This window comes from Ipomoea nil, unplaced genomic scaffold, assembly GCF_001879475.1.
Source record: "Ipomoea nil cultivar Tokyo-kokei standard unplaced genomic scaffold, Asagao_1.1 scaffold1421, whole genome shotgun sequence".
NCBI classification, from domain to species: Eukaryota; Viridiplantae; Streptophyta; class Magnoliopsida; order Solanales; family Convolvulaceae; genus Ipomoea; species Ipomoea nil.
The window spans coordinates 4,784,514-4,803,069 of record NW_017617849.1 but is presented as its reverse complement, the minus strand read 5'-3'; the positions used below and the strand labels follow the sequence as shown (position 1 = coordinate 4,803,069).

Sequence of the window (18,556 nt, the reverse complement as noted above, 5' to 3'; positions counted from 1 at the left end):
TTAAAAATGATTAGCAAACCTTTAACAGATCAGATCGTAATAATTGAGATAATTAGGCTTGTTAGGTTGTTCTCATTCTCCAATAACGTTCGGTCGCTCTGCACGATTAATTAGATTATTCCGATTCCGAAAGTGGAAAAACATCGGATGCCTCGAAGCCCATATTGTAATGGGATAACTAAGCTTGCTTGGCCCAACAAAATTTTGGTACTTGTAACAATGTTTGGAACTTGTCCAAACTCCAAAGTACAATAACCTAACTAATAGTTGGTCCTAAATTGGGCTCATGTTGTACAATACCGAACCTGAACAGAGAATCTGCCTTGCATGAACCTTGACAAATTATACAGCTCACTATTGATACAAATTTATTTTTAATATATTGTAGATTCATTTTTAGTGTATTATATGTTCATTTGTATGTGTTATATTAAACATAAACAAGTAATACAACAAAATAAGCGGTACAATATACTAAAAAGTAACTGTATATAATAGTTTACCTTAAAATATAAATTACGGTCTCATGAGTTATCTTCCGTGAGGCATGTCAGATTGTCTCATGGGTTATCATCCGTGAGGCATGTCAGGGTTTTTTTTTTTTTTTTTTTTTTTTTTTTTTTAAATACATAATTATTACACTTTTCCTCATAAATATTAAAATTTCATAACTCTTCAACCCCTAATTTTACGTTTTAATTTAAAGGTATCACATTTTTCCTCATAAGTGGCAATCAATCATGATGGATTCATAGCTAGTAAGATTACTCAATCGGCAGGCCTAGATAGTCAGTCGTCAGCTAATCGACAAACTAGTGGCAAACCAAAGGATCGTTGGCAGGAAGATATTTAAAAGGGCATTCACAAGATATTTGGAAGATCCGTTACCAAATCCACCTGGGTTAGTTGTCCCTTTTCTGTTTTAGAAAGGAGATCTTGAATTTTAGGAACAAAATCCAAACTTGATTTAGGGAGGTTTTATAGTCTAAATTTGTAAATTATTTTCTTTCCTCCTTAAAGGCTAGTTAGTTCCCTATGTATAAATAACTTTCAGGGGCACATTGTAAACAGTTCGATTTCTACTTTTTAACAATAAAGTTATTTTCGCATTATTTACCGTGGTGTTGATGACTTGTTAACCGACTATCTCGTAGTAGTGAAATAAGAAAATTAATTTATTTCTCGATTAGTATTACATTTTTTTTTTCATAAATAACTATTCAACGTAACTATTAAATATTACATTTTAATTTAAAAATATTACTCCATACATTTTACCTTATAACTAACAAACAATTTACTCTTAAATAATATTACAAACATAAATATTACATATTCTATCTTTATAGGACCATCTCACATGAGACTCATTTTAATAACATTCCTTACTTATTACAGTTCCGTTAGCAATTAAGGAGTACGGAGTATTTATTTATAATAATACAGGTTTCCATTAGTCACAATCTATTCCTAAACGAAGTTATTCCTTGTACTGATTAGCAGAGCATCAGCTGAGTCTTGTACCAACTTCCAAGCGGCGGCCACGTGGTGGTCTTCCGTCAGCGTGGCCCCCACTGCAAACCTCAGCATATACACCCCGCCGGCTATGGTGTGACTCATATACGCCCGACCCGTTGAGTTCACAGACTCCAGTAGCTTCATATTCAACACCTCCGTAAAACGCCGTTCCGATCCCTTATACGGGTTTAACCGAAAGCAAACTAACGAAAACACCCGGGGCGCCGCAATCTCGAACCTCGGGTCGGATCCGACCAACCCTTCGAACATCTTGGCCAGCCGGACGTCGGAGCGGATGTGGGTTTGGAGGTTGGCGACGCCGTAACTGCGCAGGACGAGCCATAACCGGAGCGATCTGAACCGGCGGCCGGTTCCGAGTTGCCAGTCCTTGTAGTCCACCACGGTATCGTGGCCGGTCCGTTTGTTTCGCAAGTACTCCGGGTTGGTACTCAAAGCCTTGACGAGCGAACCCGGTTCCCTGACCCACAGGCAACAGCAGTCCAGGTAAGTGAGTAGCCACTTGTGCGGACTCAGACTCAGCGAGTCAACTCGTTCAATTCCGTCCAGGTGGTGCCGGAACTCGGGGCATATGCACGCGCTCCCGCCGTACGCGGCGTCCACGTGGACCCAAATGTTGTGATCCACGGCCACGTCCGCAAGACGGCTGACAGGGTCAACAGCGTTCGTGGAAGTGGTCCCTACAGTTGCACAGAGGAAGAGTGGGACCAGCCCCGCTGCCACGTCAGATTCAATTACTCCGCGTAGGGCCACCGGAGATAAAGAGAAGTTGGTATCGTGTGAGGTTGGAATTATCCTAATATTGCATGGGAAAATTCCGGCCAACTTGCAAGCTTTTGCGTACGTCGAGTGAGTCTGATCGGAGCCATAAACGACGAGCTTTCCGACGTTATGACAGCCTATGATCCTTAACGCACGATCACGGGCGGCGATGAGGGTGCAGAGGATTGCCTCGCTGGTGGTTCCTTGGATAACGCCGCCGCCAGATCCGGCGAACATGAAGGATTTTGGAAGCTTGAGCATATTTGCCAGCCAGTCCATGACCACCATCTCTAACTCGGTGGCCGCCGGAGATGCGAGCCAGTTGAAGCCGACGGAGTTGAAGCAGGTGCACAGCATTTCTCCGACGAAAGCTGCAGAGCTTACGGTGGCCGGGAAAAACGCAAAGAAATTCGGGCTTAACCAATGAGTCATGCCGGGAAGTATATCCTTGTGGATATCGCTCAAAATGGTCTCAAACTCTTCCGGCCGATTCGGAGCCGTCGGCGGCTGACGATTCCGGAGATAGCCAGGCTCCACCTGGCTCAGAACAGGGTAACTCTCAATATTATTATAATAGTCGGCAATAAAGTCGACCATACGATGAGCTTGCCTACGAAACTCTTCAACATCAAGCGGCTTGAATTCACTGATAATGTTGGATGTGGATTGTGGGACATTCTTTTCATCAAGACTACCCATTTTCCGGCCGGTTACACAGTTTGCTGACGATGGAGAAGATCAGAGGATTATATTCTAGGATGAAATACAACTAAATGTTGAAACTAAGGATGGAGTTGAAGCTAGGAGAATCTCTAGCTAGCTAGGGAGATTTAAATAAAGTCATTAGGACTCAGAGGCAGCGAGACAGTTGGTAGTTGTATAAAGTAAGGCTATCATTAATTCATTATCCTCGAAAGAGAGGCTTTTGCGAGATGATTTGAATTATTGGGTAGGTGTAATGCAGACTTTCTAGTCTTGCAAAGTATAAAAAAGATGCCACATAGCAGTAAGCAGCAGCCTTTTTGTATTTTTTTTTTAATCATATTGTGATTTTAAATAGAATCAATTTTGAAAGTGAATGAGTATTGTAAGAATGTAAATAAAATATTGAATAAATTGTTAATTTGATTAGGTAGAGGTAGGATATTTAAGGGTGAAGGATGGCCTAAGAGGCTTTTGACTCTTGGGTCGGGTGTGGGCCCCTCTTTTCTTTAGGTTGGGAATTTAATTTTTTGAGGCAAGATTTTTGGGTCTCGGGACATAATTTAATTGTCAAAAAATTAAGTGTAGTGTAAGATATGTTTGATAAAATTTATTTAGAGCTCGTAACTTATTTTAAGTTACAAATAAGATGCAAGCTCTACTTGGTAAAATATGGAGAGTCCCCCCCTCTCCCCACCCCCCATATAAAAAGAAATATAGTGTTTGTTAAAATTAAATAATTAATGATTCAATTAGCTAATTGGTGCAAAAAGATATTAAGGATAAATTACAAACAAAAAAAAAAACATATACTATAAACTATTATTTTAAGACCCTGTAGTCCACTAGTAACAAGTTGTTCCCCTATGTGGGAGGTTGTGTATTCGAGCCTTAGTGGAGGCGGACTATGTTTCAGTAGGTTGAGAATGTAATTATGAATAGATACTACATTGTAAATTTGTAACCAAGTCAGTAGTACTAAAATAAAAAAAGAAAAAAAGAAAAAAAAAAAAGCTCTATCTTAGTTATTGTGTTAAGATAATTGAGTATTTGTATAATCCAAAAATCAAATTTTAACCTCTAAATTGACAACTAACACTATTTTCAATCCAACACAATAAATTTCTTGACGGTGACCGTTTGATTATTGTTCTATTCACGTTACATGTTTTTTTTAATAACTATAAAGCATGCATATGTGTCTTGTGTTCTGAATTTTTGTGTCATGTGTTATATAAATGTGTATCTTAAAAGTATGAATTCTGTACCGGAACAAATTAATAGTTGTGTAATACACATCATAATGTGTGTCTTATGTAATGAATTTATGTTTGTGTTGTGAAATTTATAAAAGCATGTAGAACACAAATACTCTACCAGTCTACCTAAATCATATTTTGAAAATAAGTAAATATATAACATGTGTATATATTTTGTTTTATGATTTTTTGTATCTTATGTTATGAAATATGTACTGAAATTGATAAAAACTAAATAATTACCATATTAAATTGACAATTTTAAAATTTGTAGACTGAAATTAACAACACTCAAATAGTCCTAAGACCAAAAGTGAAATTAACTCTAATAACAATATGCGGGCCAATCTTACTTGTCGAGTTATGAATGTTAGGTAGCTCTAATAACTTAAAAGATCATGCTATACACTTTTTTATTTTTATTACTCATAATTAGTCACTTTTTATTACATAAGACTAACAATTAAAAAGAAAACTAATGTCTTTTATTTTATCACATCATAGAATGATTGTTTAGTAAATAGCAATTGTAAAGTTACTTAGCATTTTTCTAAATTAAAAGGTTGTATTGTCTTTGCGTTTGGAATAAAATTGACCTTTTCTTCTAACTCTAGCGGTTATTTTGACAAATGTTTTAAGCTACATAATTTTTTTTTTTTTTTTTGAAAGAAGCTACATAATTTAATTATGTCAACATGGTTTGCTAAATTATCAACTCAGGAACAAGTTGACCCAGGCACTTTCCATTACTAATAATAACAATATGCCAATGTTACTTGTCGAATTGTTGATATTAGGTAGCTCAAATAAATTAAAGAATTATGTTACGTTTTTTTATTTTTATAACTCACAAATAAACATATATATATATATATATATATATATATATATATATATATATATACACACACACACACACAAGATTAAAGATTAAAACATAAAATTATAATTAAAAAATGAGTATCTAATATTTTGCCACACTATGAATTTGTTGTTTTGTGAGTAACAATTATAAATGTGTTTAATATTCTTTTTTATAAATGAAAGGACGTATTGACTTTGCATTTGGAATAAGTCAATACATCCTTTCATTTATAAAGAAATATTAAACACATCTATAATTGTCACTCACATCCTTTCCTGGATGCGGACGTTGTTTTGTTTTGTACTTGCCGGAGTGGTCGTGTTACTTAGCAAAAGGGTGTTGATTATAGAAATTATTATTCTGTGTATAAATATATGAACTTAATTAATTTAGAGAGGTATATTGATTAATCACAATTTCCTTCATGCATTTAATTTGTTGAAAGTCTTAAGTTGGAAAGCTCTCAACTGATCTAGAGGTGTTAATGATACTTTAGAACATTTTAAATATTTTTCTGACAATGCACATGTTGAGAATCTCATTGGTGGAGGGTACATGGCTAAATAGGTATCTAAAATGTAACCCAGAGACAATATTTTTGGGTTACTAAAAAATTTGCCGTTATTACTCGTTGGTTGGCGTGCACTGGATAAATCCCGTCGTATGACCATAACCGGTAAAGAATCATCATAAGGAAATAACTAACATAGGCTATCCATAGCTCACCGACTCAAATCAAGCCTGTCAATTTAATGGCTTGGTTTTATATCAGTATAAAAGGCAATCAATGAAAGAGTTTAACCCATAGATTTGGTTATATATAAACAATAATTAAGGATCTGTCTTATTCCAATTACTTTATAAACTTGATCGGAGTTAGCTACGTATACGCATGCATGCAGTATTAATTGGGAGCGTTGGAGCTTTCTGGTTTTCAGTTGAAGGTTTTAAGCTTAGTTTTCGTCGTCTATCTTCTTCTATATATATACGGAGTAATTCTGATTCTAACGACTTTGATGATGACTTCCACCGCCTGTTACAAACGGATCGGAGAAGCGAGCACACCAGTAAACGATGGAGTGATAATCATGCTATAACTAACTACTTTCTTGTTTTAGGAGTTTCGTTGATTTATATAGAAAAGGGTATATAAATTGTTGTTGTTAATGGAGAGGTTTGTCTTTTATGATGAATATGTCTTTTAGTTGGATTTGATCTTGCAGTTGCGTTTGATAGCCATAATATATACTTGATTTTTAATTTATTTTTTTTTAAATTATTTCAATTGATACGTTTTGTAAATTGAAAGGACTAAAGTAATTAGCTTTTGTCTTAGGGATTAAACACACTAACTTGATGAACCAAATCATTGTGGAATGCTTGCAATTTCACTCCATTGTGAAATTGGACTACTCCAAAAGGCAGCCACAACGTTATCCCCAACTGATCAAGCCGTGTTCATACACATTCCTACAGGGATTGGAGTTACGGCACATAATATATAATAACTACTAGCAAGTAGATACTAGGACTAAGAAATCAACAAGAAGCTAATTAAGCAACAATATAGAACAAACACATATTTACAAAAGATGCACATAATTAAAATAAGAAAATAGGACTCAAATTATAGAGCATAATCTTCTAATGCAAATAAACTTATAGGATTAGAGAAAACCACATAATAGATGAATTGATGGGATGCACATAGGAATTCTAATTTAAATCCAGATTCGTAATCATCTAAACAAGAATTAGGACTATGAATTACCCACTCTACTTGTGATGCATAAATTCCAATTCAAGTTCTTGAAGCACACAAAACATCAAAAGCCTTATATTTTCCCTATTCTCATTGTGGCTAAAATTTCTCCAAAAACATCTTAATAATGAGTGTCACAAATCAAACATTAACAATATAACCCTAGATTAGGAATTCTACTCTTTATGCGGTAATCACAAATAGAGTATATAAATAGATAATACAATCTTAACTCAAGCCCATAAACTAACTATTCACACATAATAGGTATAAACAAAGCAAAAACATAAGAATAATATGTAAATAACATAAATGAAAGAGAGAAAAAGAAACAGAAACTTATTTATTGAAATTGAAGGTAAAGTCTTGAAATCCAATTGTAAATCTTTCAATACAAATTTCAAATATGTTTAGGAACATAAATTTAATTTAAAAAATATGAGGAGAAATGAAAAAATAAATAAATAACTCCAAAAAAAAAAAAAAAAACAAAAACAAAAAAAACAATTAGGTTTCCCTAGGTTTCAAAATCATAGAAAAATGTTTCATTGACATTCTAGACCATACCTGAAATCATGACTAAACTGGGCTCCGATCCATTGTGTTGTCTACCTCTCCTAGTTTGGACCATGCATGTTGACCAAGGTGAAGGCTGGGATTAACTTGGTGGTTAAATGTGTAAATTTTATGTGGTCAAAGCCTCTAGCTTGTTCCGGTGATAAACACATAACCTTTTGTTTGTTTTCCATAGATGGTGTTTTTTTTTTTTTTTCTTTTTAAGTACGTAATACAGGTGGTCAACACGGCCAGTTGGAAATTAAGAAAATTGCTATGGAAAAGAATAATTGAAGTAGAATGAAATTGCTTCAAAGTGGAAAAGAGTTCAAACCACTTACAAGTTTTCTTCAGGATATTTATAAAGCTCAATGACCCATTAATTAAGGTACTCAACCTAGGAAAGTAAATCCTACAAATGACGCGTTATTAATTACAAACAAGTATTTTCCCCTGTGAGTTACACAAGATGAATTTGGTATAATATTTTAAAAATATTTAGATTGATATACAATTGTATAAATTATAACATCGAATATTATATAATATAATTGAAAATACATAAATACCCCCAAGTTTTGGGATGGAAAATACTCCACCAAAGGATTTTATCTTTGGTGGAGTATTTGTGAGCTTAGAAGAAGAAGGGATCGGAGAGAAATCAAAATCCCTCTTCTTCCTCTTCTTCAAATTGGCTGTCACTTCCTTGAAATTGGTCATGATTTCTGCGTACGTCACCTTTCTCCGGAGGCCGAAGCCGCGATCACCAGGGCCAACGACGGGGATCAGGGGGGCGGGCCACCATGGGAGACCAGATTTTGCTCTGAGAGTAGTCGAAGTCGAAGGCGGAGTTGTCTGGGAACTTGCAGAGTAGATCTCTCGACATGGTGGTCTCCAAGTACTCCACCACCATCACCAGGGTGTGGCACTGCCGCTGTGACAGTCAGTCGCCGCCACCATCAGAGGGAGATTCGTTGAGCTCATGGAATGGAGCGGAGAGTGTAGTTTAATGGGTAACTAAGGATAGTGCGAAATTATCAAAATGTCCATGGTATTAACTATAGTTTGAGAGAAATATGACCGAAGGACTACATCAACTACGATTTAAAGGTTTGAGGGACCCAATTAAATAAAATTGACAGTGAAGAACCACATTGCAAATTGAGTAACAATTGAGATACCAAAAATGCGATTTTCCCTATATTCTATATAGATTGATTCCCTAAAACATAATCAAAATAATCATCCCAACAGTCATTTCTAAATATGGGTGAACGTGTCCCTAGGCTTAGTTTGTAATGGTCATGGGCTGACTACCTAGATCAAGGCGGACCACGTGGGCAAATTATGTCGTGCATCCGTGTGCATTATGTATGGTGCACACACTTACACAAATGATATTATTTTGACTAAAAACGCGTGTTCTACTTAAAAAAAAAAAAAATCAGTTTCGATTCCCGACAACAGCATTATGTTGCGCATAATTTGAACTATATATCCAGAATGAATGAACTAAATATTCAGAATGAGTGAACTAAATATCAATAATGAATGAACTAAATATCCATAATGAATGAACTAAATATCCAGCATGAATGAAAAAAAAAATCAGTTTCGATTTCCGTCTAAATATCCTGAATGAATGAACCAAATATCCAGAATGAATGAGCACAATATAATGTTGTTGACAAAAATCGAAACTGAAATTTTTTTTAAGTGAGATGCGCGTTTTTAGTAAAAACGACGTCGCTTTTACAACCGTGTGCACCATACATAATGCACACGGTTGCACAGCATAACGATTGGACCACGTGGGGTGAGGCCGGATATAAAACGTCCAATATCCAAGCCGTTAATAATATTTTTTTATGGCTAAAAGTTTAATGAGATATAGGCCCTGTTTGGTAAAAAATTGGCCTATAGGTCAATTTTAGCTTATTTGACCACTATTAATTGTTTGATTTAGTTAAAATATCAATATAAATGTTTGGTTAATTAGCTTTTTGCAACTCCAAAAGGCTAAAATTAAAAAAGCTACTCCTAGCAACTTTTTCAATTAGCTTTTTGAGAAAAGAAATTATACCAAACAGCTATCAGCTAACAGCTAATTTACCAAACACTTTTCTACAATCAGCTAATGTTATCAAGTATTTATACTCTCTAATTAACACAATCAGCTAACAGCAAACAACTATCGGCTAAGAGCCATTTTACCAAACAGGACCATAATTTACATTTTAAGTCTCAAATTCATTATAATTCATATATGCCTAAAAACTAGGCAATTTATATCCTACACCACGGTGCGCGTTGCACTATGCGCCCAGATGCAAAACGACGTCGTTTTAATTATTATTATTTTTTTTTAATTTCTCGCCCCAGTGAATGGCAGTAGTTTTTTCTTTAAAAAAAACCTGCTGTTCAAGAATGTACATAATGTTATACTAGAATACACATAATGTTATACATGAATGTACATAATTATATAACAAAATATACATACTCTTTTTAAAAGATAATACACATAATCTAACATAATACATAATAAACATAAACTTTTAACATAATACACATCAACTCTTAACATAATACACACAAATTTTCTGATTCGGATGTACATAATTGTATAAAAAGAATGTACATAATTGTATAAAAAATACACATAACTGTATGAACCAATACACATAACGTTGTGAACAAATACACATAACGTTGTGAACAAATACACATAATCTCAGCAACTTCCTACTGCGCCTCCCAACACTACCCCAAAACGACGTCGTTTTGGGAGGCGCGCGGCGCACAGTGTTATGTGCGCCGTGGTGTAGGATATAACGATTGTAAAAACTAAGGTTGTCTTCAAATTCTTAACTCTTGTATTTCTAGCCCAATAACTTTTTCCAGCCCAATATAAAACCTCACAATAGTTATACTATGGAACCGTGTTCACCATGTGCATGGTGAACGCGGGATAGATTCATAATTTCTAATCTGTAAATTCATAATTTTTATATTGTAAATTCATAATATTTGTACTGTGAAGACGAAATAATGCTATTACGAAGATAAAAACGTCGTTAACAACAAATGAAAAAAACAAAATTATGAATCTACATCATAGAAATTATGGATCTATCCATGTGTTCACCATGCGTATGGTGAACACGTTTCCACAACATAATTTGCGGAAACCTCATAACCCAAACACCAGATTCCATATTTGCACTATCTATGGAAGGAACAGATTCTAGTGAACTATCTTTTTTTTTTTTTTTTTTTTTTTTTTTTTTTTTTTGAAACACAATCTAGTGAACTGTTAAATGTCAAATTCAAAACTAATATTAAGGGATGAAAACGTGTTATGTTCATCATTTCTATTAGTAAAAATCGCACTTTTGGTCCCTCAATTAGTGCTCAGAATGTAATGTGATCCTCACTTTTCAATTTGGATAGAATTGGTTCCTCAATTATTTCACCGTTAGTCAATTTAGTCATTTTGTGAACGATGTTAAAAGGATTAACTCACATAAGGACTAAATTGACTAACGATAAAATAATTGAGGAACTAATTCTGTCCAAACTGAAAAATAAGGATCACATTACATTTTAGGCATTAATTAGGGACCAAAAGTGTGATTTCCCTTTGTATTAATACAGAGTTATGCTCATCATTTTACTGCCATTCTTAACATGTAATCAGATTGTGAAATTACGTGATAATTTTTTATTAATTTTCCACAAATTCATCGAACATGTCATGAATTAATTTTTGTAAAGTTTAGATAAAGTTAAATTACAATTTAATACTATAAAACATGACAATTTATCCTGTGGACCCGGGCCTACCTTGTCATGTGAACTCGGATTCAAAATGCATAATTTACCCACTGAATGTTCACAATTTTGTAAAAGGTAAATTGTGAACATTAAGTATTTAAATTGTGTATGTAAATTATGAATATTTAGTATGTAAATTGTGTATTTTGGACACGAGTACGACTTGTATATAACTATTGATAAAACATAATGCAAAATTTTGATCAACAAGTTTTATTATAAACAGTATTGTTATGGACTGCGTATTTATTACACAATTCTTAAAATCGATCAACATTATGGATATCTGACGAGAAGTAAAAAAAAAGTGTCAAACTTGCCGCGGGAAATGGCCAATCCGTTACAATTTTAGAAAATTAGCGGAGATTATCAGCACCCGACCGACCAGCCTCCTCGTATCTGCAATTCTAGTTTACTAGACAAGAAAAATTTCAAGAAGATCGAGTAGCCGCCATGGATGCTGAAGTCGGAGCTCCTGTTAGGCTTGAGGTACATGAATTTAGTTGAAAATCAAAATGTGTGCTCCCTAATTCCATAACATGAGATTTCGCAGTGAAAAATTATAAGCATATATAATTTGCAGTTGCAGGGAAAGTTTGCTGCAACTATAGTGTGTTGGCTTCTGGGAATCGGCTGCCTCTTTGCTTGGAACAGTATGTTAACCATTGAAGACTACTATGCTCAACTTTTTCCGGTAATTTTTTTTTTTTGCAAATCAAGCATTGAATTGAAGTTGTTGTGATGAGATTTTGATTTAATTTTTTGGTACAGAAATACCACCCAGCAAGGGTGCTTACCCTCGTTTATCAACCCTTTGCTCTTATGACCACGGCGGCATTAGCATACAATGAGGCAAAAATAGATACTAGAAAACGCAATCTTTTTGGGTTTTCTCTTTATTTCATCGGCACAGCTTTGGTTCTTGTTGTAAGTGCCTTATTCTTACTGAGAAAAATTAGAGAGAAAGAAATGAGATGTTTCTATAATTGAAGCATCGCGTTAATGGCGCTGAGATTCGAACCATGACCTTTAAATTGGTTTTGATACCAAATTGAAGCATGTGTTCCATCTCAACTAAAAGCTTAAGCTGATAGTTGGATTGCATGTTAATGGCTATATGCTCAACTATGAACTGTTGTGACAGCTGGATTTAGCAACTTCTGGTAGGGGAGGAATAAGGCAGTTTATTGGAATATGTGTATGCAGTGGTTTATTTGGAGTTGCTGATGCTCATGCTCAAGGTGGTATGATCGGAGACCTTTCACTCATGTTGCCTGAGTTTGTTCAGGTACGATGATTTAATTTGTTTGAATTGATTCCACCAATTACGAATCCGTTTTTTTTTTTTCTTTCTGATTTTTGTTTCTGAAATGTTACTTTGGTGCAATCTTTTCAGTCGTACCTCGCAGGTTTGGCTGCATCGGGGGCTTTAACATCTGCATTGAGGTTGTTTACCAAGGCGATATTTGACAACTCGAAGCATGGCCTTCGAAAGGGAGCCAGTATGTTTTCAAATTCTCCATTACTTTTTATACCATCCTAGCAAAAGTATTCAACGATTTACTAGACCTTGGAGTGTAATTGTTGAGCATATAACCATTAATGTGCAATCCAACTATCAGCTTAGACTTTTAGTTGAAATGGAGCACATGCTTCAATTGAAATCAACCAAATTTAGTTTAAAATACATAGGAGTAAAGCACAGGAACTTTTTGCTTTACTGTTTGTTCAATGCTCCTGTCGAGACTAGGCATACTAAACGTTGGAACGCTCTTAACTGCAGTTATGTTCTTTGCTATCTCTGTGTTCTTTGTGCTGCTATGTTTCTTTTTATATGCGTCTGTTTTCCCCAAGTTGCCAATTGTGAAATACTACCGAAAGAAAGCAGCTTCGGAGGGTTCCACTACTGTTGCTGCGGACCTTGCTGCTGGAGGCATTACCGCCCAAGGATTAGATGGAGTAAGAGGTGTTTTAACTCTTTGCTGAATTGCTGATGATGAAATTTAACCTGAAATTGTATATCAATTGTGATAATGCAGACTGACCCGAGTCCTAAACAGCTGGAGCGGCTAAGCAACTGGAAATTATTGTTGCAGAATGCGGATTATGCATTGGATATTTTTCTGATATACGTGTTGACACTGTCGATTTTTCCTGGATTCTTATCGGAGGACACTGGATCCCACGGCTTGGGCTCATGGTGAGTTCTCTGGAAACCATTAAAAGCATGCAATTCGACTTGTGAATCGTGATGATTCTAAATGCAGACCACATTTCAGGTATGTTCTTGTCCTGATTGCCATGTACAACGTGTGGGATCTCATAGGGAGATATGTACCCCTCATGAAACGCATTAATCTGGAGTCCAGAAAGGGTCTTCTGATAGTGATTCTCATGCGATTCCTGCTCGTTCCACCTTTCTACTTTGCAGCAAAATATGGGGGCCAGGGCTGGATGCTTTTCTTGACCTCTTTCTTGGGTCTAACTAACGGTTACCTAACTGTTTGTGTCCTAACTTGTGCTCCAAAAGGTTTCAAGGTTAGTTGATTCTGCAACAATGTAACTAATTGAATTCGTAAATCGTAACTAGTCTATCCTGTCTGATTGGCTAGTGTTATGAAAATTGCGGGTTTTCTTGTTCTGCAATGTGCAGGGACCAGAGCAAAATGCGTTGGGCAATATACTGGCGACGTTCCTTATAGGAGGTATATTTGCGGGTGGAGTTCTTGACTGGCTATGGCTAATTGGTAAAGGTTGGTAAATTAAACATGCTTTCAGCTAGTAGTTAGAACAGGGAAGAAGATAGAATGATGTATATTCAGCATAAATGTTGCGTCAATTCTGAAACCCAAACTAAACAATGGTGAATCTAGAAAACCAGTATCACTTTTGTCACACTACAAAGTGATGGTTTTATATTCCGGACCCACACAGATTGGACAGTCTTATTCGCCTTGTTTGGTAACATAATTAACCCAATTTTAACTTATTTGATCACTATTAATTGTTTGACTTTGTTAAACAGCTAATATAAGTGTTTGACACATCTAATTTAGCTAATATCTTTTTACAATTTTGACTTCATTATTTGTTCATACATACTTTTTCAGTAGCACAAAGAGTCAATGTCTCCACACTGAGATTCAAACTTAAAATCTCTCATTTAATGGGCTACAGCTATGCCGCTCAACCACAAGCCCTTGGGCATCCAAGTGGCTAATTATTTGTAATAGTTTGTCAATAAACCGTTGACAAAATAATATCTCACCATAATTGAGTCTATAAACCTATGCTCTGCTATCAAAGGCTTCAAAACCAGCTCACTCAATCATTATTTTCTGACACCATACAACATATCATAACCCTACAAAGATTAAAATAGAATCCACAACGGACTAGAGATCTATTAGGTGTGAGAGCTACTATGAAGGACACTTGATGGTTATCGTCAAATGTGATGGTCATGAAGCTATACCTTCTCCATATAGGTCATAACACTTTTGGTGCATTTGGACATCTCATCAAATTAAAGATTCTTACAAATGCAGGAACATTGATTTTGATACATATTAACATCACACTTTGACTAAAAGGTTCAACCTTCATTTTATTTCATAGTTAATTTTGTTTTAGTTCCTACATTCAGGGACGGACCTACAATGGGGCAGTGGGGGCAGTTGCCCCCACTCACTCCATCTCATCCCATATATAATCCTTGTATGTATATATGTATATATAGTACAGGATTTATAATAAGTAAAAGAAAATTGATAGTGATAAACAACAGAGGTGTTAAATCAGTTGACAAAGGGCGTGTTTTATCTTGAGAAAGGGCAAGAGTTTGAATCCTTCAACACACGCTTGACTTTCCTATTCATTGTTTTTAAGTGCAAAATATTAATGTGGTTTCAACTTTCAACATAACTTTATTTTTTTTTAAGTGCAAAATATTAATGTGGTTTCAACTTTCAACATAACTTTGTTTTTTTTTAAGTGCAAAATATTAATGTGGTTTCAACTTTCAACATAACTTTGTTTTTTTCTCACTATTATTATCGTTTCTTTATGTTTTTTTTATAAGAGTTTCTTTATGATTTTTAAATATTAATTAATGGTGAGATTTTACACACACACACACACACACACACACACACACACACATATATATATATATATATATATATATATATAACCTTCTTTTATTTTATTTTATTTATTAATAATGAGATGTGTTTTTTATTCGAATTATTTTATCAAATTAATTATGTTTCATATTTTTTTATGAATATTTTTTTCATAAAGTTTTGATGTGTTTTATTTTTCGTTCATATCTAACAATATTTACAGCTATACTTCTTTAAGTGTTTCATTTTTTTTTTCTTCAAACTATCTGTTTTATTTTAATATTTCGCCCCACTGGAAAAATTTCGTGGATCCGTCACTGCCTACACTAATAATTATTACGAGTATATTTTTCATCTATTTTCCGTCATTGACGTTAAAATTAGGGATGACAATTTCAATCCGCCCCGCGGATGTTCACCCGAATCCACCCCGCATGGATCGAGTTTTTTTTTGGGTGATGGTGGGCGGTGGGTCTTAAAAAAGTAAACCTGCTGTGGGTCGGGTTGGATTTGGGTTTTATGTACAAAACCCGCTTAGAATCCCACCCGACCCACCATGTGTGTGTGTGTGTGTGTGTATATATATATATATATATATATATATATATATATATATATAAAATAGTAAAATAAGTACTAGTATGTACATTCAAAAAAAAAAAAGTACTAGTATGTAGTTATTTATAAAATTTTATATAACTTTGTGTATCCTTTTTTACTATTTTTATATCTAAACTACTAAATTTATTTTTAAAAATTAACAATTTAGTTATTATATTTAAATATTTCTATTATTTTATGTTATAGTATCACTAATGAATTTTATTATTTTATTATGTGTAAGTAATTTAAATATTTTTTAAAAAAAAATAATAAAATGATAAGTGGTGGGTACCCGTAGTGGGCACCCGCACCCGATAGGGGTGGGAGTGGATTTTGAAAAAGTCCACCCGATGCGGATTGGGGGTGGGAGTGGGTAGAGAAAATATATGGTGGGTCGGGTGATGGATGTTGCCTTCCCCGACCCACACCCGACCCATCGTCATCCCTAGTTAAAATGGCACTTTTAATAATCACATTATTAAAAATATACAACGTTTTGTCTATTAGGAGAGCTAAAAATAACAAATTTTATATAATTATGAAATCAAATTTGGTGATTTTAAATTTAAGACTACCCAAAGATGCATAAAAATGAAGGATTTAAATTAGAATTAATTTTTTAAAATTTTACACTGACGCTTGATGAAAATAAATAAAGACGTGAATGAATTAACAACCTTAAACATCAATTCTTATCAATCGTTACCGTGTCTAGCATGCTTGCTGGACACGGGTAACAGTGTCGTTATCTCCTTTTTTTTTTTTTTTTTTTTTTTAAAAAAAAATTTCAGACCGCTTCGTTATAGAAGTATATGTTCATAATTTTATTACTATATGTTAATAACTGTACATTCATAACTCCATAACTGTACGTTCATAACTCTATAACTGTACATTCATAACTCCATAACTGTACATTCATAACTCCATAACTGTACATTCATAATTTTCGAAGCTCTATGTTCACAATTTTAGAGCTCTATGTTCATAATTTTATCACTATATGTTCATAATTGTAAGTTCATAATGTTAGAGCTCTTTGTTCATAATTCGATCAATAACTGTACATTCATAATTCCATAACTGTAGATTCATAATCTCATAACTGTAGATTCATAACTCCATAACTGTAGATTCATAACTCTATAACTGTACATTCATAACTCCATAACTGTACATTCATAATTTTCGAAGCTCTATATTCACAATTTTAAAGCTCCATGGTCATAATTTTATCACTATATATGTTCATAATGTTAGAGCTCTGTGTTCATAATTTCATAATTGAATAACTGTACATTCATAACGGCATAACTGTACATTCATAATCCAAAAAAAAAAATAACGCCGTTAACGGCAAAACGCGCGCGATTTTATTTTATTTTATTTTTTTTAACTAAATGACGCGTTTTTTTAAAAACGACGTCTGATGGTTTTAGGGTTTTCGGGCTCAAGGAGGTCCAACACAACCTTTGACTGGTGGGTGCACCTTTCAGTAAAATGTATGTCTATTTCGGAAATTATGCTAGTACTCGGAACTTTTTGGCATTCTCCCCCTTTGGGTGTTCAATCGTCTGTCCTTTTACAAGAATGGAGGAGCCTTTATATAGTGGCTCCTCCTCTGCCGACTTGAAGGCCTTTAATGACCGACTTCAAGGCTAATTAAGATACGGAGCCGTTGGACGCCATTACTCGGTCGACCAACGGCTCTCCCAGGCTTGTAACGGCCCGACCGAGTCCTGCTTTCAATGTCTTAACGGCTCCCTTTTAAACGAACCTCTTCAATGCTCTCAACGGCTCCTTGAGCCGAGTCCTTTCCTGGGCTTGGGCCTCGGTCGACTCCTTGTCTCGGCCTAAGCTCCTACTGGACTCCTCTTAGCAGCTCTGAACTGGGCCCCGTGCTTGGGCCTGGGCCGACTCCCGGACTCGGCCCAATTGCTCTTCGGGCTCCTCTCGACGCTGGCCCAGTTCTCCTATCTATTTTCTTTGGGCCCCTATCTCTTGGGCCGGGGTCCTCACCCCATCAACTAGTCCCTCACTTTTTCATACCCGGTCCGCTAGCCTGGGTTTGGAAATGTAGCAACTGTCCATCTCCTTCAATCACCGTATCTTCGCTTTGAATAGCTTTCGGTAACGTCCGAATCCTCAGCCATTCCCTCCGGATCTCGCGGGGCCGTTTGGATTCTTCCGTCTAAACTTGGCACCTATAAATGGCGTCCTTCCTTCTCTTTCACCTTCTCAAGTCTATCATGGGTCGTTCTCCTCTGAAAGGAAAACGGATTGACTTCGGGTCTCCTTGGCGTCCGCTGCCCTCCAAGCGGACTCGGCCTGAACGGGAACACAGGAAGAAGACTCCTCGCCCAGCCCCTCAGAGGTCTCCTGCCGGCGCTATGTCCTCAGCTTCTCAGCCGCCGACTCCTTCTCGATGCGAGGTCACTCCGCCGTCACGCCATCCGCCTACTCCCACGACTGCCCGAGTGACTTCTCAAGATGGGTCCTTTGTTGAGGTGGCGGTTCCAGAGCAACTTACTTTCAGAATGACCTTCTCGAT

General features: G+C 35.5%; 2 protein-coding genes across 3 annotated transcripts; one reads left to right on the top strand and one right to left on the bottom strand.

The window, feature by feature from the left end:
* Positions 1-1,250: 1,250 nt before the first annotated feature.
* On the bottom strand, positions 1,251-3,298 carry LOC109187863 (aromatic-L-amino-acid decarboxylase-like). The gene has a single exon (XM_019338228.1). It carries the CDS (start codon positions 2,995-2,997, stop codon positions 1,471-1,473), a length of 1,527 nt encoding a protein of 508 aa, XP_019193773.1. The 5' UTR covers positions 2,998-3,298; the 3' UTR covers positions 1,251-1,470.
* Positions 3,299-11,606: 8,308 nt separating this feature from the next.
* LOC109187577 (equilibrative nucleotide transporter 3-like) lies at positions 11,607-14,244 on the top strand. Of its 2 annotated transcripts, none has more exons than XM_019337808.1 (9): positions 11,607-11,767; positions 11,868-11,972; positions 12,050-12,205; positions 12,423-12,566; positions 12,675-12,780; positions 13,062-13,237; positions 13,318-13,478; positions 13,558-13,816; positions 13,932-14,244. In XM_019337808.1, the coding sequence occupies exons 1-9, from the start codon at positions 11,732-11,734 to the stop codon at positions 14,037-14,039; spliced, it is 1,251 nt and encodes a 416-aa protein (XP_019193353.1). In that variant the 5' UTR covers positions 11,607-11,731; the 3' UTR covers positions 14,040-14,244. The 2 variants fall into 2 exon arrangements, with proteins under 2 accessions (XP_019193353.1, XP_019193352.1); XM_019337807.1 differs by having other exon boundaries at positions 11,862-11,972.
* Positions 14,245-18,556: the final 4,312 nt, after the last annotated feature.